At 39.6% G+C, this 26592-nt stretch overlaps 1 protein-coding gene across 2 annotated transcripts in view; it reads right to left on the bottom strand.

Annotated features, from left to right (window-relative positions):
• LDB2 (LIM domain binding 2) overlaps positions 1-26592 on the bottom strand; it is a 294341-nt gene that overhangs the window by 5667 nt on the left and 262082 nt on the right. Inside the window, exons 6-7 of one of the 2 annotated variants that reach the window (XM_077814623.1) lie at positions 4266-4389; positions 2606-2757 (exon numbers count right to left, since the gene is read on the bottom strand). In XM_077814623.1, coding sequence (XP_077670749.1) covers positions 2606-2757; positions 4266-4389 — 276 coding nt within the window. The remainder of the gene's footprint in view (positions 1-2605; positions 2758-4265; positions 4390-26592) is intronic. The other variant, XM_077814624.1, reaches the window with a different exon arrangement.

The raw sequence follows: 26592 nt of genomic DNA, 5'->3' as shown, positions 1-26592 counted from the left end.
ACCCAATATGGTTCTGGATATGAGCTCACCATTGGGTCCTCCAGAGAAATGATGTGGAGGAAAATGGAACAGGAGCGGGTGCTGCTTAGTTGAGTCACCTGGAGCCAGAAGTTGGGATCATCTAATTTCTGTTAGCTAATGACAGCAGGAAGAAAGGAGAAGTTCCTCACTTGCCTGGTGCTTCAACATTTGCAGAATTGTTTAGTTCCAAGTTGTTTATTTCCCACGAGCAGAGAAAACGACAGGTCTAGCCACAGAGAGTGCCATGACAAACAGGGATTTCAGTTCAATGGCAAACTGTAGCCTGAAACTTGTGAAGTGAGGGCATTATATTGAGGATGAACACATGCAAGGGCAAAGGAAATGTAGTATGTTTCCCTCCCTCACTGCATATTGGTGAAGGCAAGTGTAATAAATTTCACCTTTGCTATTGATCACTTTGCTTGTGGATGAGGTTAAAAAAGGCAAACTGAAAGCGAGATTGCTGCGACCTGTAGCCAGCTTTAGAGAACAGAAGCTCTTCTGAAATGATGATCCTAGACTGTATTGTTTTAAAGAAATATGGTCTTGCCTCATTCACTCACATGCCCTTCACACTTCAGTATGTTTAGGTGAAAGGTATATTTAATTTAAAGAAAAAAGATTTGAATAGGTTTACACCGGAATGCCCTATAACTGAAAACACATTAGGTTCTGTCTGTCCTATATAATAGTATTTTTTTCTACAAAAGATGAACGATAATGAAAATATGTTCTCTATGAAGCACTATGAAATACAGTGAAGACTGAAAGTCAACCCACATGACTTGGAAAAATCATATGGAATATATTGTACCCTTGTGTGCATCAGAGTAGATGTACAACAATCATTACCATCAATGAGAGCTGCACTATAATAATTCTTTAATTAGTGAGATATAAAGAAAACTCTCTCACCCTTGTGTATCAATGGGTGAAGTTTACTATTAAAGGGCTTGATTGTCCAATAAGATGTGAGTGCCAACTTCCACTGCAGTCGATGAGAGTTGCATGAACAGATCTCCTGGGATGGGGAGGCCTAAGTGATGTGTATGCAGGGGGACAGATTCTGGTTCAGCTGAATTGAGCTCACTAAAGGAGGTGGGAGAAATGAAGTGGTACTAGCTGTCTTTACTGTCCCTTGATCCTGGAGACAGCTGGGGAGCAATCTGGATTCTTTACCTACACCTGAAGGTTGCTTTTTCTTCAACATGGTTTCTCACAGCTGCGAAGGCATCATCCTGGCAGCCAGGAATAGCCAGACTTAACAGCATATGGCACCTGCGGATGGAAGGAATCTCCAGGGTAGCCAGTTATGCCAGCTTTCTGGATGCTTTCTGCCACCAGAATAGTGGAAGAACAGCCAGAGTTGCAGTGAAAATCTTCTCCTTAGATGAAGGATCCACATGAAAAATTTAATTTGACAGGGCGAAAATATGAACTTGATATACTGAAGCCAAAAGCTGTAGTAATCTAGGAGGTTGCTCAATCAGTTGTAGAATCAGTCCATTTCATATTGTATGGTATTACTTTTAGATAGTCCACTCCTCTTTTTTACCTAAAAAGTCAGGGTTTCTGGGAGCCCACCTCCAGGTGATTATTAATGGCCTACATCCTTTGTTAGGATCCACAAAGGACCCACCATTTTGTATGTTTATCAAAAATACAATAAAAGTCACTGCATGTTATTCTCTTAGTTCCCATATTGTCAAATTAATTTCCATAGCTTTCAAAAGCATGTGGTACCCTCTCTGGATATAAGAGACAATTCACTCACAGTCTGGGGCCTGATTACTCATATGTAGTGATTAAGACAATAAACTTAACACTGGTAAGAGGAAATATTATTTTGCATGCTGCATAATTAACCCATGGAACTATTGCCACAAGATGCCACTGAGATCAAGATCTTAGTATGGTTCAAAAAAGAATTAGCTGTTAATATGTACCACAAAATCATTAATAGTTACACATAACATGATAAAAATTTGTAAGGGGCAGCAGTTCTCATGCTTCAGGGCATAAGCCAACTGCTAACTGATAGGGATTATGAGGAGATAACTTCTACTCTCAGGTTATTCCATACTTGTTCAGTGTGGGGTTTCTTGCAGCTTCCACTGAAGCATCTGACAAAGGTCACTCACTGTTGGAGACAGGACAGCAGTCTCGAGAGACCACTGGTCTGGTTTGGTCTGGCAATCCCTGTGATCCTATTACGAAGGTTAATGTGTTCATCTGCCTTGCGATGGACGGGAGTCTGAAAGAATCTATCAGCACTGCTACTACTGATAACCAAAAGCCCAACCTAACTCCAGCTGAAGGCAGTGGAAAGACTCCCATTGACCTGAATGGGATTTGGATCATGCCTCCCAAAATTACATCCACTGCTTGAGGATTATTTATTAAAATTGCACTTCAGCACAGATTCCTCACAATTCATCTCTTTTTCCCCTGTATCCACACCATATTATGTAAGGTCTCTTCAAGCTTGTGATAATTTTGGCTCAAGAATATATCTTCTTTAAAATTTTAGGGGTAGCTTAAAGTATTGTAAGTGATTCAGGCCTAAAAGGAAAGTGAGACTTACAGGTACCTGACTTGACAGGCTCAGGTTTGCAGCTCCTGTTTTTTTCTTGCTATTGGTACTATTTGCATTGTTCCCAGCACTGCTGTTTGAAGTGCTGCTGGTTGAATTTTTCCTTTTTCTCCGTTTGGTTGTTGGTTGTCTTGTGGGCTCTGCTATAATAAAAATGTAAGAGGCAAAGCAAATTACAGACATTTTAAAGCCCATAGAAGAATTAACTACAAAGAGAAGTGCTAAAAATCTGTTTCTTCTCAGCTTTTTTTAAATTCATGGGTAATTATTGATTTTTATTAATTATTATTATTATTATTATTATCATCATCATCATTATTATTTTGGAGCGAACCCATGAGCATGTGAATGCTGCATGGAACAAAAAGAAATGGAATCTGGTTTCAGTTTTAGTAGTAATTAATTTTACATCACTATCCATCCATGCATCTCAAAGTGCTTTACAAAGAACCACTATAGTTAAGTATCATTAGAGAAAACTGTGGCACCAACAGGTGAAGTGGCTTGCTGAAGGTCAGATAGTAGGTCAGGCACAGAGCTAACAACCGAATCCAACTCTACTTTCTCCAAGCCCACTGAATCTAACCTTTGGACTATCTGTCTATGTCAAACATGTTTTACAGATAAGAGCAGCTTTCTAAAGTACTGTCAGCATCCAACTGCAATTAAGTGAAAGGCTACATCATTTTCTGCTACTTCAGTCACAGACCTTACCTTTGGTAGACCCTCACAGTAGCATATGTCGACCTGTGCTAAAATATGTTTCTCTACTAGTTTTCCAAATATTTATCAAGTCAAGACTATTACATTCACTTGACTTAAGACCTTTGGCCACAAAAAACCAAAGGTGATAACTTGTACAGTTCACTCAGATTGTGGTATGTGCGTTTACTTTCAATTTAAATTTTTTTTGTAAATGGTATTTTTGTGTTTATGATCAATGAAGTTAAATTCAGGCCTGTAAGTAAAAATTTATTGGACTAGAAGACTATTAATTATGACTTGAAGCTGTAATTCCAGAGTCACAGCAGGAAGCTGTAATATATAAACTATGAATTCTAATGGAGCCAGTGAGCATTTAATATACTATGTATTACCTTTTACTTATGCTGAATTATATCTTACATGTTGTAAAACTATTTGAATGTGTATACATCTAAAATTTATTTAATATTATGTAGCATCAGAGTCAGATTACATGCCATTAGAATTATATCTAAGGCCTGGTCTACACAGCCGGGGTAAATTGACCTAAATTACGCTATTCCAGCTACATGAATAGCGTAGCTGGAGTTGACATAGCTTAGGATGACTTACTACAATGTCTACACCATGCTGCGTTGACGGGAGACACTCTCCCATCGACTTACCTTAATCTTCTCGTTCTGGTGGAGTACCGGAGTCGATTGGAGAGCTCTCTGCAGTCAATTTAGTGAGTCTTCACTATACCCGCTAAATCGACTCCAGCTGCATCGATTGCAGCAGCGTCAATCCCCGGTAAATGTAATCCCTAAGGTTATGTTTAGAATAGTGCTTAACTTTGTTGTCTTATTTCCTTTCCTAGTGGATTGTCCGCAAAGTTTTTCAGTGTTTCTATATTCATTCAATAATAACAACAACAAGTGCAATAAAAATAGAGAGAAAAACATACCTGGTGGTGCCACCATTCTCTGCCATTTTTGAAACAAGCATGTCTTCAGGCAGTCCCGAGGACTTAGATTGTAAGTTTTATGTCTTGACATCAGTTCTTGCATTGGCTCCAATATTACACACAACTGAAAGAATCAGAACAGAATGATTTAATCTAAAAACAACTTAGCATTAAAGGGTTGGCAGAGTCTGAAACTCAGCCATTGCTTTCCTGGTTTTTGTTTTGGCTTTTCCTAGTTAGCTAATAGAGAGTGTCCAATACAATATAGTTCTGTTTGTGTTGAGACCAGCCTAAATTTGCCTCCAGGACCTCTCTCCTCCTTTCCCTATGTCACTGGTACTTACACATGCCATGACTACCTGCTCCTCCCTGGCACTGCACATAAGTCCATCTAGATGTCTTGAAAGGTCCACAATCTTCGCACCCAGCAGGAATACACTATGCGGTTCTCCCAGTCATCACAAACCCCACTATCTATATTTCTAGTACACGAATCCCCCATTACTCTTACCTGTCTCTTCTTAATAACTGGGATCCCCTCCCAGGAGGGGTATCCTCAGTGTGAGAGGATACCATGACATCATCTGGAAGGAGGGTCCCAACTATGGGATTGTCTTCCTCTGTGCCATTTTGATGTCCTTCCCCAAGACTTTCATCCTCCTCAACAGCACAGAGGCTGTCAGACTTGGGGTGAGACAATTCTATTGTGTCCTGGAAAGTCTTGTCTCTGTATCTCTCTGTGTCCTTTAGCTCCTCCAGTTCAGCCACCCTGGTTTCAAGAGACCATAGGGCCATGAATTGCTTGCACCGAATGTACACATATGTCCCTGCTTACAAGGCAGATAATCACACATGCTGCATTCAGTGCAATAAACTGGATAGCGCCCGCTTACTGCTGGCCATGCACAAACAAAATTTCTCTTGTGCCATATGGGTTTATGCTGCCCGTATTGTAACTAGGGAAATCTACTGAGTCACTGCTATCTATAGATCTCTTAAATGATAATTCTGTCTGTAATCTATTTAATTTCACAGAGAAATTATAACTGGATAAGAAACACAGAAGAAGGTAGAGATGCCTGTAGGACTGGTCATAAGCACAAGCATTCAAAGTGATTCCTTGTTGCCCTCATGTACTGATTGATTTAGCAACTCAGTCTAGCTTGAACAACCCCTCTGGTTCTGGAATCAGGACATTCTCAGCACATTTCTCTCTCCAGAGCCTTGGACCCTGCAAAGCATAAGGTCAATTCTGGATGCCTCAGGAATAACAGGTACTGTGCTCTGCAGTGACAAGTTCATTTTAAATGCATCTAGCTCGCTGTGAATTGGACACATATAAAAAGAACTGGATTAACAATGATTGATATTAAATCTTTCAGTCTTTCTTGGTGACCTTTGAGACCCTTTTGAAATCTAAAGTGACTCAAAGAACAAATCCCTGAAAGAGGAAGGGATCATGGTCCAATTATCCTAAGTCTGAAGAATCTGCCAGCAACAATCAGTATCTTGGTCCTTGCAAAGAGCTGGATTAAAAATGTAAGGATAAGATGCATTTAATACAGGGGCAGATGCATACCTAATGCACCTGCCACTCTGACGTACCAGTAAGTAGTCTAAATGGCAGTCCAGATTTAACTACACCATTTTATGAAGTGATTTTTCTCAAATAATTGTAAAGAAGTGTTTGACATTCCCCTGACTTTATCAGATAATCTCATTCTTTTAGTTGTCTTTTTTAAAAAATTATTAACGTTCTACAAAGGTTTAGATCATGCTTAAGGTAACAATCCTTACTTAAGTATCATGATACTAATTATTATTATTATTATCAACAAACATGTGGACAAGGGGGATCTAGTGGACATAGTGTACTTAGATTTCCAGAAAGCCTTTGACAAGGTGCCTCACCAAAGGCTCTTACATAAATTAAGTTGTCATGGGATAAGAGGGAAGATCCTTTCATGGATTGAGAACTGGTTAAAACACAGGGAACAAAGGGTAGGAATAAATGGTAAATGTTCAGAATGGAGAGGGGTAACTAGTGGTGTTCCCCAAAGGTCAGTCCTAGGACCAATCCTATTCAATTTATTCATAAATCATCTGGAGAAAGGGGTAAACAGTGAGGTGGCAACGTTTGCAGATGATACTAAACTGCTCAAGATAGTTAAGACCAAAACAGACTGTGAAGAACTTCAAAAAGATCTCACGAAACTGACTGGACAACAAAATGGCAAATGAAATTTAATGTGGATAAATGTAAAGTAATGCACATTGGAAAAAATAACCCCAACTATACATACAATATGATGGGACTAATTTAGCTACAACTAATCAGGAAAAAGATCTTGGAGTTATCGTGGATAGTTCTCTGAAGACGTCCACGCAGTGTGCAGCGACAGTCAAAAAAGCAAATGGGATGTTAGGAATCATTAAAAAAGGGATAGAGAATAAGATGGAGAATATCTTATAGCCCTTATATAAATCCATGGTACGCCCACATCTTGAATACTGCATACAGATGTGGTCCCCTCATCTCAAAAAAGATATACTGGCATTAGAAAAGGTTCAGAGAAGGGCAACTAAAATGATTAGAGCTTTGGAACTGGTCCCATATGAGGAGAGATTAAAGAAGCTAGGACTTTTCAGCTTGGAAAAGAGGAGACTAAGGGAGGATATGATAGAGGTATAAAAAAATCATGAGTGGGGTGGAGAAAATGAATAAAGAAAAGTTATTTACTTGTTCCCATAATATAAGAACTAGGGGCCACCAAATTAAATTAATGGGTAGCAGGTTAAAAACAAATAAAAGAAGTTCTTCTTCACTCAGCGCACTGTCAACCTGTGGAACTCCTTGCCTGAGGAGGTTGTGAAGGCTAGGACTATAACAGGGTTTAAAAGAGAACTGGATAAATTCATGGAGGTTAAGTCCATTAATGGCTATTAGCCAGGATGGGTAAGGAATGGTGTCCCTAGCCTCTGTTTGTCAGAGGGTGGAGATGGATGACAGGAGAGAGATCACTTGATCACTACCTGTTAGCTTCACTCCCTCTGGAGCACCTGGCATTGGCCACTGTAGGTAGACAGGATACTGGGCTGGATGGACCTTTGGTTTCACCCAGTATGACCATTCTTATGTTCTTAATAAAATAATAATAATAATATAATAACAACAATAATACATACTTATCTTATCTATAAGCATTTTCTAGAAAGCCCAATACAAATTTCATTGATGGGGAAAGATACACACATTAAATATTCTACTGCAGTGATGTATGAGTATGTAAGTAATATAGCAGTAGGGAAATATTACTGACTACCTGACCAGGATGGTGATAGTGACTGTGAAATGCTCAGGGAGATTAGAGAGGCTATTAAAATAAAAAACTCAATAATAATGGGGGATTTCAACTATCCCCATAATGATTGGTTGCATATCACCGCAGAATGGGATGCAGAGATAAAATTTCTTGACACCTTAAATTACTGCTTCTTGGAGCAGCTAGTCCTGGAACCCACAAGAGGAGAGGCAATTCTTGATTTAGTCCGAAGTGGAGCACAGGATCAGGTCCAAGAGGTGAATGTAGCTTGGTGATAGTGATAATAAAATTAAATTTAACATCCCTGTGGCGGGGAAAATACCACAGCGGCCCAGCACTTAATTTCAGAAAGGGTAACTACATAAAAATGAGGAGGTTAGTTAAACAGAAATTAAAAGGTACAGCACCAAAAGTAAAATCCCTTCAAGCTGCATGGAAATTTTTTAAAGACACCATAACAGAGGCTCAACTTAAATGTATACCCCAAATTAAAAAAAACATAGTAAGAGAACCAAAAAAGAGCCACCGTGGCTAAACAACAAAGTAGAAGAAGCAGTGAGAGGCAAAAAGGCATCTTTCAAAAGTGGAAGTTAAATCCTAGTGAGGAAAATAGAAAGGGGCATAAACTCTGGCAAATTAAGTGTAAAAATATAATTAGGAAGGCCAAAAAAGAATTTGAAAAACATCTAGCCAAAGACTCAAAAAGTAACAGCAAATTTTTTTTAAGCACATCAGAAGAAGGAAGCCTGCTAAACAACCAGCGGGGCTTCTGGACGATCGAGATGCTAAAGGAGCACTCAAGGATGACAAGGCCATTGTGGAGAAACTAAATGAATTCTTTGCATCGGTCTTCACGGTTGAGGATGTGAGGGAGATACCCAAACCTGAGCCATTCTTTTAGGTGACAAATCTGAGGAACTGTCCCAGATTGAGGTATCATTAGAGGAGGTTTTGGAACAAACTGATAAACTAAACAGTAATAAGTAACCAGGACTAGATGGTATTCACCCAAGAGCTCTGAAGGAACTCAAATGTGAAATTTCAGGACTACTAATTGTAGTCTGTAACCTATCATTTAAATCAGCTTCTATACCAAATGACTGGAGGATAGCTAATGTAACGCCAATTTTTAAAAAGGGCTTTAGAGGTGACCCCAGCAATTACAGGCTGGTAAGCCTGACTTCAGTACTGGGCAAACTGGTTGAAACCATAGTAAAGTACAAAATTGTCAGACACATAGATGAACATAATTTGTTGGGGAATAGTCAACATGGTTTTGGCAAAGGGAAATCATGCCTCACCAATCTACTAGAATTCTTTGGGAGTGGAGGGGTCAACAAGCATGTGGATAAAGGGGATCCAGTGGATATAGTGTATTTAGATTTTCAGAAAGCCTTTGACAAGGTCCCTCACCAAAGGCTACTAAGCAAAGTAGGCTGTCATGGGATAAGAGGGAAGGTCCTCTCATGGATTGGTAACTAATTAAAAGATATGAAACAAAGGGTAGGAATGAATGGTCAGTTTTCAGAATAAAAAGCGGTAAATAGTGGTGTTCCCCGGGGGTCTGTACTGGGTCCAGTCCTATTCAACATATTAATAAATAATCTGGAAAAAGGGGTAAACAATGAGATGGTAAAATGTGCAGATGATACACAACTACTCAAGATAGTTAAGTCCCAGGCAGACTGTGAAGAGCTACAAGAGGATCTCTCAAAACTGGGTGACTGGGCAACAAAATGGCAGATGAAATTCAATGTTGACAAATGCAAAGTAATGTACATTGGAAAACATAATCCCAACTATACATATAAAATGATGGGGTCCAAATTAGCTGTTACCATTCAAGAAAGAGATTCTGGAGTCATTGTGGATAGTTCTCTGAAAACATCCACCCAATGTGCAGAGGCAGTCAAAAAAGTGAACAGAATGTTGGAAATCATTAAGAAAGGGATAGAGAATAAGACAGAAAATATCATATTGCCTCTATATAAATTCATGCTATGCCCACATCTTGAAAACTGTTTGCAGATGTGCTCACCCTATATAAAAAAAAAGCTATATTGGAATTGGAAAACATTCAGAAAAGGGCAACAAAAATGATTAGGGGTATGGAGTGTCTGCCATATGAGGAGAGATTAATAAGACTGGGACTTTTCAGCTTGGAAAAGAGACGACTAAAGGAAGATATGATAGAGGTCTATAAAATCATGATTGATGTGGAGAATGTAAATGAGGAAGTGTTATTTACTCCTTCTCATGACACAAGAACTAGGGGGTCACCAAATGAAATTAATAGGCAGCAGGTTTAAAACAAACAAAAAGAAGTATTTTTTCACACAATGCACAGTCAACCTGTGGAACTCCTTGCCAGAGGATGTTGCGAAGCCCAAGATTATAACAGGGTTCAAAAAAGAACTAGATAAATTCATAGAGGATAAATACATCAATGGCTATTAGCCAGATGGGTAAGGAATGGTGTCCCTAGCCTCTGTTGGTCAGAGGGTGGAGATGGATGACAGGAGAGAGATCACTTGATCATTACCTGTTAGGTTCACTCCCTCTGGGGCACCTGGCATTGGTCACTGTCGGAAGACAGGATACTGGGCTAGATGGACCTTTGGTCTAATCCAGTATGGCCTTTCTTATGTCTTAAGTATTAGTATTTTTTTGCAGACACTTTGCACTTAGCACTGCACATGATACAAAAGAGACAGTTCCTAATCTGATAAGCTTACAATTTTCATAACATGAAGTCTTCGAAAATTATATTTCTTTTTCATAATATAAAATGAGTGTTTGGACAAATGCATACCATTTTACAGACATGGAAAGACTATATGATCTCCCTGCATTACTAAAACATCCCCAAAAGTACCATACATTTCACTTACTATTCTAGTATTATTATAATTAGTCTCCACCTAGGTTTTTATATTACACCTCTGACCATGGGATTTGACTACTACGACTACAGTACTACTAGGAGTACTAATAGAATCTATGTGCCATAAGTGAGCATGGCCCTTTAAGCCACAGGAAAACCCACTGTCCTGATAAGCTTACATTCTAGGGTGTTAATCATGCAACTGGATCCTCATGGTTTGACCCTCACACCTGTGTGGAGTCCTAATTACTTCAATGGCGCTACATATGGGCCCTATGGTGGACCCACACTGATCCAATGATCAGATTAGAATCTAAGATAAAATATGAGAGAATGAGCAGCAATATGCCTTCCGAGCTCAGGGGAAGGGAAGGTAATGGTGAAAGAAAGAAAGAAAGAAAGAAAGAAAGAAAGGTAAGGATAAGAACGAGAAGATCACATTGGGTTAAACATGCACATTTTTCTTACACAGAAGGCTACTGTTTATGGGCTTCAGAGAAAGAACAGTGTTTTAAGGAGGGACTTGGAGACATAGCAGACAGGGTCAACAAGGGTTCCAAGTGTCTGGGGCAGTATGGAAGCTCCTGTAGTCCTTCAATTATTGGTTCAAGTACATAATACAAGGCCAAAATCTCCTTTCACAGATAATGGTCCAAATCCAGCCCTGGAGGGTCACTGTCATTACACCAAGGTTGGATTTGGCACCACCATTTTTGTTTGAACACTGATTTTCTATACTCATTTGAGAATATCAGTGCATTGTGATAGCACCACAGTTTAGAGGAAAGGGCTAAGAGGAAAGTTCTCTTTCACACTACGGTTTAAGAACTTTATGTCTCTTGTTTCTAACTTTGATTCTCAAACACTCTCTTCAGCCTCTCTTCTTTTTCTCCACCAGAGTTGCTACAGCTCATATAATCTAGGCTTATTTTTCCATGCATAAGATGTTTTTTTTTAAAGCTATCGTAGCTTTGCCAGTTATGAGCTGCAGGTGGCAGAACTAACTCAGCTAAGAAACTTTTCCCACTACTTAAATGCTATGGAGCACAAAAGAACTGCATTCATTTCTATCAATCAATGCTTTTTGCATTTTAAAGAGAATGCAGTGGGACTTGGAATCATGCAGTACTTATGTGTGGTAAGAAGGATCACAATCAGCAAGCCAGTATCTTTACAGCAAGAAATCCATTTAGTCTGTATGTGTCATACCAACAACAACTCCAAAATTCTACCCAAAGCAGTAGGTTTAGAGGGAGACTGCCTCTGTCTATGGCATATAGCTTTCACCCCTCATAAGGAAAAGCTACATTCATCACCAAGGAAGATGGACTTTTTAAATATTTCATTGGAGATGACACCTAGAAAATGATGTGGAATATGATGACGTAATATTATTTTGACTGAAACAAGAGTGAGAAATTCACCAGCAGCTAGAGAGACTTCCTTGAAGTTTTATTACAACTCAGCTTTTACTCTCCAATATCTGGCATCTTTCTCCAGCTGAGAGCCTGTATCAGCCACTTGGAAAACGGAGGAAACTGTGGAACAGTTGCAGCTCAGACAGATTTACAACTCTTCATAAAAGTGACAACCCTCTCTCTCCCCCCCCCACCCCACCCCCCACCCCACATTTCAATCTGAGCACTGTTCACCAGTTTAGATTTAGACAGTTAAATTATACCTGGAATAGGCTGTGCAATCTTGCTATAGTTCAATGCTTTGTTTTACAGCTCTTTCTTTCTCCTCAAAGGGTCTGACTTAATAACAAACAAAGCTGAACACACACATTTTTGCTTTAATTTTTAGGTTGAACTGTCACATTCCAGCGTGTGCTTTGCAACGGCGTATGTTCTATACAGAATGCTTTCATTTCAATTAACACAAGGAATGAAATCCTGGCCCCACTAAATTCCATGGCAAAACTCCCACTGACTTCAGTGGAGCAAGATTTCACCAAAGAAATCGCAATTTGAATGTCAGGTACGGTATATCCAATCACTGTGTTTTTCAGAGGCCCGCAGGTATTTTTACATATCGTTATTGATACCCCCGTGAACAGCTGGTTGACACAATATGAATACTATTATGTCACACTGAGAAGAACTAGCCTTGAAAGCTTGACCTCTGTTGTGCCCTCAAAGCACTGTATAATAGTACATGGCAGTAATGTATTGAAACAGTATCACCTCTCAGCAGCTCTGAATATCATGTACCCTTAGGTGAGGTAAATAAAAGGAAGGAAGGGTTTGGGGTCACTTTAAACCTCTCTGCTGATGACTTTTTCAAAATTAATCTAACTATTCTTTTGTAGAACAGAATGGAAACGTCCCAGGAGCATGCAACATATTGCTGAGTCTTTCATTAGCCAGGCTGCAAAATGCATGACTCAAAATAGTTAGTGCATTTTGTGAGTATTCACATGTGAATATAGATTTTCACCTTAAAAACTGCCTTTAATGGATTCCATTAAAAAGATTTAGGCATCCATGAAAAATGTATTTAGATTTTTCATGACCCCAAATAGTACTTTTAGTACTAATTTTACTGTTTGGTTGGTTTTTTACTTTGCTCTAAGCACTTCCCTGGTTTGTCACCTCTCCTATGACTCTCTTGCAGCACTGAGTTTTTAGTGGGTCAGCTACATGCATTCTTCCTACATCATGAACACTACACCAAAATTTTAGCAGATTTCTGCTGCCACAAAACAGAACTAAGCTCAACTCCTTGGTACCTAATTGCATCTTCTTTAGCACCCACAGTACATTCTCTGTACCATCGTATATTTGTTCAGATTTTGGAAACTAACTAGCCATTTTCAAGATATAGTCAAGGCCCTGCATGCCCCACAGCAAGCTGAACCTAAATTCTAGATTTCTGGACTCTGTGGCACTTTGATGTGGCAGACAGGATATTCTGCAGCAGTTTTATTTCAATTAAAAAGTAACAAATACAATCTGAAAATTAATAATTCAGTCAGTACAGTATTCATTCTTTGCATTGTAGTAGTGCACAGGAGACCCAGTCATGGACAAGGATCCCATTGTGCTAGGGGCTGTACAAACACGGAACTAAAAGATGGTCACTGCCTAAAATCTAATTAGTCCAGTAACCTCTGGTAGTCCCTGAGTCATTTATTTTTATATTAATTTCCATTTATTTGTTACTGTCCCTATATTTTCTGTTTTTGCCATGAAAAGATTGACAGTGTTGCTGTGCATAACTGCTCTATCATAGCCTTTGTCAGAGGTTAAGGTGGAGCTTTTGGCACCTGGTTAGGAAGCAGTTTGAACTTCTGGTACCTGGAGGTGGGCATAGGAGGCAGTTTAGGAATGTGGGATAAGCACAGTAGCTGGAGGTTTCCACTAAAAAGACTGAGCTATTGGTTTAGGTTTTCTGAAGACTCTGCAAGATGGCACTGCATCAGGTTATATTTGGCTCACATTTTCAAGCACTTTACGACCATATGAAAAATGAAAGCTGAGAAAGTTGAGTGATCAATGCCTCCATGTCTAGTTGGCAGCTGATATCAAGTGGAGTGCCCCAAGGGTTGGTCCTCGGGCTGGTTTTGTTCAATATCTTCATAAATGACCTGCAAAAAGAAAAGGAGTACTTGTGGCACCTTAGAGACTAACCAATTTAGAGACTAACCTTAGAGACTAACACGGCTGTTACTCTGAAACCTGTCATAAGTGATCTGGAGGATGGTGTGGATTGCACCCTCAGCAAGTTTGCAGATGACACTAAACTGGGAGGAGAGGTAGATACGCTGGAGGGTAGGGATAGGATACAGAGGGCCCTGGACAAATTAGAGGATTGGGCCAAAAGAAATCTGATGAGGTTCAACAAGGACAAGTGCAGAGTCCTGCACTTAGGACGGACGAATCCCATGCACCGCTACAGACTAGGGACCGAATGGCTTGGCAGCAGTTCTGCAGAAAAGGACCAAGGGGTTACAATGGACGAGAACCTGGATATGAGTCAACAGTGTGCCCTTGTTGCCAAGAAGGCCAATGGCCTTTTGGGATGTATATGTAGGGGCATTGCCAGCAGATCGAGGGACGTGATCGTTCCCCTCTATTCGACATTGGTGAGGCCTCATCTGGAGTACTGTGTCCAGTTTTGGGCCTCACACTACAAGAAGGATGTGGAAAAATTGGAAAGAGTCCAGAGGAGGGCAACAAAAATGATTAGGGGACTGGAACACATGACTTATGAGGAGAGGTTGAGGGAACTGGGATTGTTTAGTCTGCGGAAGAGAAGAATGAGGGGGGATTTGATAGCTGCTTTCAACTACCTGAAAGGGGGTTCCAAAGAGGATGGATCTAGACTGTTCTCAGTGGTACCACATGACAGAACGAGGAGTAATGGTCTCAAGTTGCAGTGGGGGAGATTTAGGTTGGATATTAGGAAAAACTTTTTCACTGGGAGGGTGGTGAAACACTGGAATGCGTTACCTAGGGCGGTGGTGGAATCTCCTTCCTTAGAGGTTTTTAAGGTCAGGCTTGACAAAGCCCTGGCTGGGATGATTTAGTTGGGGATTGGTCCTGCTTTGAGCAGGGGGTTGGACTAGATGACCTCCTGAGGTCCCTTCCAACCCTGATATTCTATGATTCAGAGCACAATTCTGCACCAAGAGGCAAATTCTGTGACAATTCTCACAGCTGTGGAATACATTGCTATATACCCTGGATCCCTGGCCCTGGATATCATTAATGACCCCCCATTCCACATTGGGTATGCCTTTGATTCATGTGATGACCTGTCACAGTGAGTCAAGAAGCATCTATACTTGTGATTATCTAACAGGCTCAGAACTGGAGTTTTCAACTGAACACTTACAATATTAATGATTATTATAATCTAGAGATTATTATGTATTACTTGTATAGCATTACAGGTATGAATGGTGATTTACAAACCATTGAGTCCCTGCTCTGAAGAGATTACTATTTCAGTTAAGACAAGAAGGAGATGTTACAGACAGGAGAGATTTGGGGACGGGGGAATGGAGAGACGGGTGAAGACAATAATTTAATGAGGTCACCTGAAGGCCTCTTGAGTGTTGCACAGATTTTGTTTAGATGCTCCTGGAGTGTTGCCTCTGGCAGCTTTGAAGGAGTATGGCTGTTTTGCTCATGCAGCTTGCCTGCTGCACATTAAACAAGTTGTTATTCTTCTCATTCATTGTTTGGTTATTTGAGAAACTCAATACAAATTACAGCAGAAAGCTCCTGAAATTTAGGGTCACCTTACCTTGAGTTGCCAACCCTGTAGTATTCCACTGGCCAATTTGGGACTACTGAATCTCCATCCTGAATTTATCAATAAGTACTCAGTGCTCGGTTATGTTTATTCATCCTATGCTCTGCCCTGAATGTCAGTCTAGGGCTCTCCAGTTTCTGTCTAACACCCAGAGGTAAGGAATGATTTCTCAATAATGCAGTATTCAGTTGCTCAATTGTTCCCAAGTTACAGAGCTCATCATCTTTTTACACCGCTCTGTATCAGCAGCCATTTCAACTCCTAGTAACAGTGAGAATGGAAAAGAAGCTGTATCATTTCAGGGAGGGCAAAGCTTTTAAAAATTAAATATTTTCTACACATATATTATGGACATCTGGAAAATAAAATTAACTCCTAATATATCACTGACCAAGGCTGCTACTAATTCTTTTTAGTGTTTTGTATTGCAGTATTTCTAAATATTGTCCAGCTATTGGCATCCAGTACTGCCCTTCCCTCCACTGTGCTCAAGACCAATGCAGGGGTATATGACTACATTGCCACATCTTCTTCTTCTTAATCCTGCCATATCTGAGTAGTGGCAGGAGCAATGAGACCAGCAGCATGAGTCTAGGTGGGCAAGGATTTTACTGTCCTTAAAGAGACGAGAACCTCCTCCCCCAAAAGTTATGTTTATGGCAATTAGCTTGCTCATACTAACCAAAGGGCTTGGCATTTCAGTACTCCTGTGGTCAAGAGGCCCCTGCTTGGATGGTTATATAACTGCTACTGTAATGCTCTGTGAACATCCAAGCACACCAGCTCCCATTTAAAGTCTTCCTCAGGATTCAGACTGCATTTGTTGCTCCACTTTGTACGCCTCTAACCTCATTGCACTGAGGTTAGCATTCTTTTTGCTGGACATGTACAACCCTATTTGAATCTTTGGTTCACACAGAAAGGGGTGTGTGAACCTTTTTAATGTATGCTGCGTTAGCCAGCTATGCCCTCCTTTCTCCATTTCAGGTAAAGCATTCTGGAGATGGGGTTGACATCTGCCTAACCTATCTGTTTTGCAGTATGCTCTTCATGATGTTATGACATGGGTTGGGAGGGATCCTGCTTTGCAAGAATCTTTCTCTTGAGGTTTTATAAAAAGCTTTAGACCTACCAATTTCTCACTGCTAAGCCCATTTGATACTTGTTTTCCCTTAGGCTTTTTGAAAATGTAGCTTTTTTACTTTCCTTGTTATTATGCTTAATCACTCTATTTTAGTGCATAGTTTATATGTTTATAAAGGCGGTTTTATTGCTTATGTTTAGTGCTTCTCCCTTTGAAGTTTTTATATTGTTTTTCTAATAGATTTATATTATTTTTAGACTTCTGTATAGTGGAGAAATTATTCTTAAAGCCCTTCCTCAGGTGGCACCATCTTATGTGTCTGAGCTTTTCAAATAGTTTACTCCTGCCAGGCTCATGCCTCATTTTACTCCTTATATGCAAACTCAATGCTGTAGGTGACCTGGGTCTTTTCTTTAGTCCCAGATGATTAGCGCCCTGCAAATTCGCACAGATCCACTTTATAGCCACAGATATCCACACTGCAGACCATTTCTGTGGATTGTGGATGGATGCAGATCCAAATTTTATATATAAAGCCCTGCAAGTCTGTGGATATTCGCTTTATCTCTGTGGATCAATTTTGTGGATCGTGGACCAAATGCAGATAAAAATTTTATAACTGCGCAGGGCTCTACAGATGACAAATCAGGTGAACTGAGGGTGCTTGGTTCCCAGGGAATAAGATACAATTTTGGATTCCTAACTGGAAAGGCAAACTGCATCTTGTAGTCATAGTTTAACAAACAAAGGCAAAAGGCCAAAGTCTCATCTCATCTTTGACTGGGTCTGATTCTCAGATCTATGAAGACCCAGAGTGTGATTAATTCAACATCTAACTCTTCTTATGGTCCCTCCAGATGAACTCTATCCTCATCCCTCCCATGCTGGGTTTCCTGGCATTCTCTACAACCAACACTTTGAGCCTTCTCCTTTAGCAGAGAGCCTAACCACAGAGTAGGGTTAATATAGCCATTATAAGCCCTATCATGAGGCATGGCCTCCTGCAGACCATCAGGTTATCACATAGCACGTGTCTTATCTCAGACACACTTGCACTTAGGCAATGGCCAATAGATTCATAGATATTAAGGTCAGAAGGGACCATTATGATCATCTAGTCTGACCTCCTGCACAATGCAGGCCACAGAATCTCACCCACCCACTCCTGCAATAAACCTCTCAACTATGTCTGAGCTATTGAAGTCCTCAAATCATGGTTTAAAGTCTTCAAGGTAAGTGACCCGTGCCCCATGCTATAGAGGAAGGCGAAACAACCCCAGGGCCTCTTCCAATCTGCCCTGGAGGAAAATTCCTTCCAAACCCCAAATATGGCGATCAGCTGAACCCTGAGCATGTGGGAAAGATTCACCAGCCAGATACCCAGGAAAGAATTCTCTGTAGTAACTCAGATCCCACCCCATCTAACATCCCATCACAGGCCATTGGGCCTATTTACCATGAATAGTTAAGGATCAATTAATTGTCAAAATCATGTTATCCCATCATAACATCTCCTCCATAAATGTATTGAGTTTAATTTTAAAGCCAGATAGGTCTTTTGCCCCCACTGCTTCCCTTGGAAGGCTGTTCCAGAACTTCACTCCTCTGATGGTTAGAAACCTTCATCTAATTTCAAGTCTAAACTTCCTGATGGCCAGTTCATATCCATTTGTTCTTGTGTCCACATTGGTACTGAGCTTAAATAATTCCTCTCCCTCGGTATTTATCCCTCTGATATATTTATAGAGAGCAATCATATCTCCCCTCAGCCTTCTTTTGGTTAGGCTACACAAGCCAAGCTCCTTGAATCTCCTTTCATAAGACAGGTTTTCCATTCCTCGGATCATCCTAGTAGCCCTTCTCTGTACCTGTTGCAGTTTGAATTCATCCTTCTTAAACATGAGAGACCAGAACTGCACACAGTATTCCAGATGAGGTCTCACCAATGCCTTGTATAACAGTACTAACACCTCCTTATCTCTACTGGAAATACCTCGCCTGATGCATCCCAAGATCGCATTAGCTTTTTTCACGGCCATATCACATTGATGGCTCATAGTCATCCTGTGGTCAACCAATACTCTGAGGTCCTTCTCCTCCTCTGTTACTTCTAATTGATGCGTCCCCAGCTTATAACTAAAATTCTTGTTATTAATCCCTAAATGCATGACTTTACACTTCTCACTATTAAATTTCATCCTATTACTATTACTCCAGTTTACAAGGTCATCCAGATTTTCCTGTATGATATCCCGGTCCTTCTCTAAATTGGCAATACCTCCCAGCGTTGTATCTTCCACAAACTTTATTAGCACTCTCCCACTTTTTGTGCTGAGGTCAGTAATAAAAAGATTAAATAAGATTGGTTCCAAAACCGATCCTGAGGAACTCATTGGTAACCTCCCTCCAGCCTGACAGTTCACCTTTCAGTATGACCCGCTGTAGTCTCCCCTTTAACCAATTCCTTATCCACCTTTCAATTTTCATATTGATCCCCATCTTTTCCAATTTAACTAATAATTCCCCATGTAGCACCGTATCAAATGCCTTACTGAAATTTAGGTAAATTAGATCCACTGCATTTCCTTTGTCTCAAAAAATGTTACTTTCTCAAAGGAGGAAATCAGGTTGGTTTGGCAAGATCTACCTTTTGTAAAACTATGTTGTATTTTGTCCCATTTACCATTGACCTCAATGTCCTTTACTTTCTCCTTCAAAATTTTTTCCAAGACCTTGCATACTACCGATGTCAAACTAACACGCCTGTAGTTACCCAGGTCACTTTTTTTTCCTTTCTTAAAAATAGAAACTATGCTAGCAATTCTCCAATCATACGGTACAACGCCTGAGTTTACAGATCCATTAAAAATTCTTGCTAATGGTCTTGCAATTTCATGTGCCAATTCCTTTAATATTCTTGGATGAAGATTATCTGGGTCCCCCTGATTTAGTCCCAATAAGCTGTTCGAGTTTTGCTTCTACCTCAGATATGGTAATATCTACCTCCATATCCTCATTCCCATTTTTCATGCTACCAATGATCAGTACCTTGCACATCTGAGATCATCTCTTAATGATTTTAAGAGCGAGCATAAAAATTATCTTTGTAATTTAAATTAGCATTAGTTTTAGACTATATTGCAAAGTGCAACACATTGACTGATAAGATCCCCTGCAAATTATATTATACTGAGTATCAATTTGAAAGAACTTGTCATAAATCAAGTCACTGGAAAAAATTCAACCTTAACGTAAGGTACAACTCCATTGACTTCACTGGGCTTTGATGGAGATGCACCATTATGCCATGGACAAGGTTGGCCCACAGTATTTAGGAGAGGACCTCTGCACCTTGACCCTAATATTTTTGATCCAAACCTCCTCCTATGATCTGATCTCTCTCAATTTAATTATGGAATATGAATCAATGCAACTATCCCATATCTGTTGATCTATCTTATTATGACCCGATGAAATGTATGTGACATTTGAAAGCTTCGTTAATTCAATTTTTTCTAAATTGTCCAAAACCAGTATTGCTTACAGATTGTTCTTGTTTCTTTATTATTATATCCAGTACTAATACAATGCCCAATTTTATTTCTTGCATCATACTGAATTACAGTTAAAACACTCAATGATGTGTACTTCAAAAGATGTTCTTCTATTATTCTTTGCAAAGTGCAGATTTTTACTAATCACAATTTCTTAGTAAACTGCTGGCAAACCCAATCCAAACAGTATCTTTAGGAAACAGCATGGGAAAGGTCTATTTCCCTGCTTGTCATCTCCCATCACTATCATGTGTGATGTTGCTGCATGACATTTCCTTCCTCTCAATTTCTCCAAAAGGCAAACAAGCTACTATACAGCAGTTCTGAGTCAAATCCTGCCACCTGATATTTCTGATACTCAAACTCTTAGCTTTTTCTATTTGTGCAACAATGAGACCTTATCAGTTTTTCTGCTTTTCATCTGGACTATAAAATGCATCCACTATCTCCCTTCACCTGTGTCCTTGGCAGCTCCCTTAGGTTCAGATGGATTCTAGGATGTTGTTTGTCTTGTTCAAACTATTGCTGATCCCAAACAAATCACAGTCTTGTAAAAAAAAAATCAAGGGTGTATAGATTGCACTTGAGTGCTGACAATTTTAAGTAGGCAGGTATATTAAAACTTGCAAATAAGTTTAGGAATGTTTTCTTGGTGAAATGTTCTTCAGACAGCAAATGGAACTTTAGAAATAGCTAAGATAGAAGAATGACTAAGTCACACCTGACAAGAATATGGGTCTATAATTTAGCAGCACTCTATAGGTTTTAATATCGTATATAATTTACTATTTTATTTTAGATGGCAGTTCAAAACATACAGCACATATGTAATCACTTTCTTTATACTGGAAATCAAAACATCATTCTCTGCTTTTTGTTTTAAAAGCTCATTTGCCTACATTTTCTTATATCCAGGTTTCCTGTACCAAAAGTCATAACCGCCCTTTACTTATATACACGCACACACGCGTGCACACACAATCATCCAGACAAACTGAGTCAATATCACAAATGAAGCACATCCATCTGCAGAAGGTTACATGTACATAGCAACTATAATCTTATTTACCACCATGTAAAAAGGAAGTTTTTCCAGGGTGTAACCAGCTAACTGTTTCTCTGTCATGAATCTCTTCCCATGTCCACATAAAATCATCTTGTTTCTATACTGCAGCTCAGGCACAAATGCAGTATCTTTCACATAGCCAGTTCTATTTTTAGACTGAATTGGAGGAAGTCTGCAACACTAATAAATGGAAGAGAAATACAGAACTACACCACATGGTAATGTGCCAATGTAAAAGCTACTTTGGCCTATAGCCAATGAACTGTGGTTAGATGTTAGAGAAATGAAAGTAGAAATACCACTTATAATGGAATGATTAATAAGCTGACAAACTTTCATGCATTTATTTCATACTTTTTGCATGCCAGCTGTATTAATACCAACATTTTCAATTTTGTTAGTCATATTTCTGTAAGCAAGCCTGATTCTGTTATATGTAAGTTACTGAGGCTCTCTTAATTCTACTTTCAAACAGAATGGAACAATATGAATAGCAGATGACATTTTACTGTGCAAAGTCTGAAAAGCAGGAAAACAAGAGAGCTTTTAAAAAATGTACTAGTAAAGCAACATGTCTGGCCACTAAATCCGTGGTTTGTGATTCTCTCTTCCACTGACTCTGCAATTCACTTGTTTATGAAAATTATGAAAGCAAAAATCCTCCGGAGCCTTTATACATAGGGGAAGAGTTCAGAGTTCTTTCAGGGACACAGATTCTTCCCTAATCTCCCCACTTCTCACCCAACCTACAGTACTTGTCCCAGCCACTGTTACCCTGTTGACAGATGGATGTTTATATAAAAGACCTTGTGCCTCAATAAAATTCCATTTTGGAGTTACATAAAAACAGCAATTACTGGAAAATGGAGCTTTTTAATTAAATGCATTTGAAGGAAGTAGGGATTAATGACTTTAAAGTAGGAGAGTATTTAATGCTTACAGTCACAGATCATCCCCTACTGAAGCTGTATTATTGCTGTCTGCCAACGATGCTTTTAAGTATTGATATTGCCTGCATTAATAATGCTCTAAACTATGTCCATAACAATATAATTAGTAACACAATATTATATACTGTACCCAAAACTTTGCACTACCAATTATAGCACAGTAAATATAGTTTACAGCAACATGCTCTAATTTGAGTTCTCCAATTAAAGGAACATAAACTTTGAGTAAGAGCTTTCCATAGATCCTCGGGTTTGTGTATTTGACACATTTCAAATCTCCTTGATAAATGCTGAAAAAACAGGGCTTTGGTTTGTAACATTTGCACATCTAGCTATCTCATTTGCAGGTACAGTCTGGTAAGTAGATATGTAACTGTTATTATCTGCACCTACAGTTAACTGCAGTCACCAAATACTGGACAAAATTATTTGCAGACCCAAAATTGTGACTGCAAAAATCAGTGTCCAGGTTGCATCCCTTTTGAAATTCAGGCCCTGTGTCTGTACCCTATAATGGATGAAGAGCTATATGGCGAATGTGGAAGGCCATCCACAAAAGTCAGAAGGGAAACAACCATTAAGTTTGTGTTTTTGCTAAGAATTCCAGTCAGATACACCAAATCAATATTTTACCCCTGCCTGTACTCAAGCTGTTCTGTGAAGATCTATACAAAATCAGATACGGGATTTAGGGTGTGTGTGTGGAGGGGTGTCTAGCATCAAATATCAATACAACGTGCTAGCATATGTGGGTCTAGACTCCCAGAATGGTAGGATGTGAGAGTGTTATGGAGCCATTACACTGTGCTCAGGGTTGGGCTATGCCACACAGTCACTTGGTACCTTTCTAACCATCTGTCAGAGAGCTGTGGATAGACTCTGGGACTTGCATCCAGCTTGCCTTGCAAGTAGGAAGACTGACAAAATATGGGGCCTTTGAGAGAGAGAGAAAGGTCTCCTTTCCTCCCTCATGTAAAAATAGCAGAAATTCAGATCAGGCTCAGAAACTGGATATCTATGAATAATCAGGTAGTACAATCCGCCTGGTACCTTAATAGGTTAAGTGTTGGTGTGTTTAGTAGACACAAAATATCTGATATTGCCTCAAACATTGGCCTCAACAGCATTCAGTACTAATGCCATAGAATCACTGAATGTAGTCCACTGCTTTCCCCTTTCCTAGAAGCATTAAGGAGTTGAGATTAAATGAAAATGAGTAGTAAGAAAAACATCTTCTCACCTGCATGACTACTTCTCTTCCTTCCCTTCTCCTACCAAACTCCTAGCATGTTCTAGAGCTAGATTAGCAGCATCATACATACTACTTAGCATACCTGGCACATAGTATTTTTTTGTTTTGTACTTGTGGGTTAGTTGTTGCTAGTTATTGTAGATGGAATGGGGAGGGGAAGGACAATAACTCACAGTTGTCTTATGGAAAGAAAATATTTCACTCTTTAAATTTCTTAATTCACATGACTATTGAGAAGAATAATTTGAAATGCAAGTTGAAGGGTAGATGTGTTATCTGAGATGCTTTTCAAATTCATCCATTAATTTTAGGATCTCAACAGTGGCAATACTGAGAAAGGTCTTTCTGTATCAATGTCACCAGCTGCATAGAAGCAGTACTCTGAATACTGCTAAATGTGGGCATGTCAGAGAGAAAGTTTTACCAGAGTCATCTTCCAGTTGAGGACAGCTGCAGATCGGATGACAGGGAGTGCCACTTTTACTGCAATGAAAACAGCCTGGGTTTTCGCTCCGGGGTGGAAAGAAAAGATCTACATTTTCCATATGCCACACAGCTAAGTTACTATAGTAGACTGACAATATGTCATAATGTACTCTGTTAAACAGAACAAATTTTTAGCAATTTGGATCTTATGAGGGAAGGAGGGTAGTGTGAATTCTGCCTTTGGCATGTGGATCAAGCATTATCACCAATGGCAACACATTCTTCCTCTTCAGACAGTCCACTGATTCCAGAAATTGAGGGCAACTCTTAAGCTGTTTTCTACTATTGGGATCACAGTTACGTAGCCTTTATTTTCAAATGTGCTTTTAATTTGTTCCAGACATCTTAGACCACAAAGCACAATTGTCAAACTCTCATTGTCACCACTGGGGTCAGAAGTAGCCAGTTCTACCGGGCGGAGAATATTAACTAAGCTAGTCACAGGGTTACAGTGATAGGAAGCAAGGATAGTGTTTTCCTTTTCCTCGTGTACATGACTTCCTGATGGATCACATGTTCATGGCACCTCATCTAGAAAATGTCTCCAATGGTTCCACTCTCTTCCTGTCGTGAAGACTCTATCCCAATCTACCTGCATGCGCTCAGGGTTCCCTGCACCCTGCCTCCTCTTTCCACAATATTGGTTTTGGGCTCTTCCCAGTTCTCTACTCTATCATTTCCTCTCTCTACACTATCTCCAGTGCACCAGCTATCTGGAACAGTCTGCCTGCCCCCTTACACCTCACTGAGTCCCCAATCAAGGGCTAAAGTAAGAAGGAGCGGTGTGGCAAGGAGTGGCAGCTCACCAGATGCTGCTAAAAGCTCCCCTTCCTCTCACTGGCTTGGGGTAGCAGCGCTTGCTCACAGCTCTCCCTGCTGCGGGGAAGTTGTGCTGAGAGTTCTACCTATTCAATCTACTTTAACCTCTGCCCATCCCTATTTATAACATAACTCTAGCCCTCCAGTTCTCCTTCACTACCTACTGCCAACAAGGATGCTTATCATTTCCAACCCACTGCATACCTCTTCTTGCCTACATTTCCACCTATTCTCACGCTTTCTTATTGCATTGCTATTGCTTCGCTATTACTACAATGGGTGTGCATCGAGGGATACTTGTATAAAAGGCCTGGGCTCATGGGAGGAAGGATGATTTGTGGTTAAGGCCCTGGACTGGACTAAACTTGGGAAATTTGGGTTTAATTCCCAGCTTTGCCAATACTTGCTATGTGACCTGGGGCAAGTCACTTTACCCTTGATGTGCCTCAGTTCCCCATCTGTAAAATTGGGACAATAATACTTCAATACCTTAAATGGATATTGTGAGGATAGATTACACTTTATCCAAACACAAGTCATTGGGCCTCAATACATGAGTAACTGGGTGAATTTCAATAGCCTACAATATATACAGGAGGTTAGACTAGATCAGTGATACTCAGACTGAGGCTCGTGAGCAGCAAGTGGCTCTTTAATGTGTCTCCTGTGGCTCTTTGAGGCACATGATATTCAAACACTGTGTGATTTAATTATTAACCAATCTAAATTATTGACCTATCCAGATGCTTTTACTATGTTATTAACCAACTGCAGTTGATAAAATAATACTTGGCCAGTCATTTTGCTGTGAGAATTTTATATATATAAATGAAACAGTGAATTCACACCACTGTGGCTTTTTTGGGTAATGTTGATCGCTAATTTGGCTTCTGAACCACTGAGGTCTGAGTATCACTGGACTAGATGATCTAATGGTCCCTTCTGGACGTACAGTCTATGAATCTATGAATCTTTCATCAATGATTGTGAGGGACTCAGATATTATACATATGGGGGCCATTTAAGTAGCTAAACAGTTATAAAATTACATTGTGTTGTATTTGTTGTTTTAAAAGCCTCTCGAATATATACAATATTGTGTTCCAAAATGTTGTCATATTCCACTGCAGTGGATATTTTTTAAGCAAGCTCCTTTCTTGCTGCAGCTGAATCAGAATTTTTCAAGGCTGGGGCACAGTGTTTGCAGTTCTTGCATGTCATCTCACAAAAGAAGTCATTTATCAGCAAGTTAAACCAGTGTGCAAGACCCTTTTTGCTTGTATAGCCACCATCCTTTGTAGCATAGATTTAGTTTAATTATGATCAATTTAAATGTAACAATTCAATTACATTTTGTATAACAAAAACAATGAATAAATTATATTTTCCAATATTCGGATGGTCTTTATGAAAAGAAATATATATATTTCTTTTCACAAAGACTATCTGAATAATACAGCTTCCCAATCACTGGATATAATTATACAGTCCAAATTAAGACCCTTATTTGATGCAATAATATAGAAGGCCAGAATAAAGGACACACATTTAGGTAATTCAATATGACAAACAGAATGCACTCCTGTTAGACCACTGGGTTAAACTTTCTGAAATATTCAAACCCATTGTGTCCAGTTTATACACACT

The sequence above is a fragment of the Eretmochelys imbricata genome, chromosome 4 (assembly GCF_965152235.1).
Source record: "Eretmochelys imbricata isolate rEreImb1 chromosome 4, rEreImb1.hap1, whole genome shotgun sequence".
NCBI classification, from domain to species: Eukaryota; Metazoa; Chordata; order Testudines; family Cheloniidae; genus Eretmochelys; species Eretmochelys imbricata.
This window is presented reverse-complemented; position numbering and strand designations above follow the sequence as displayed.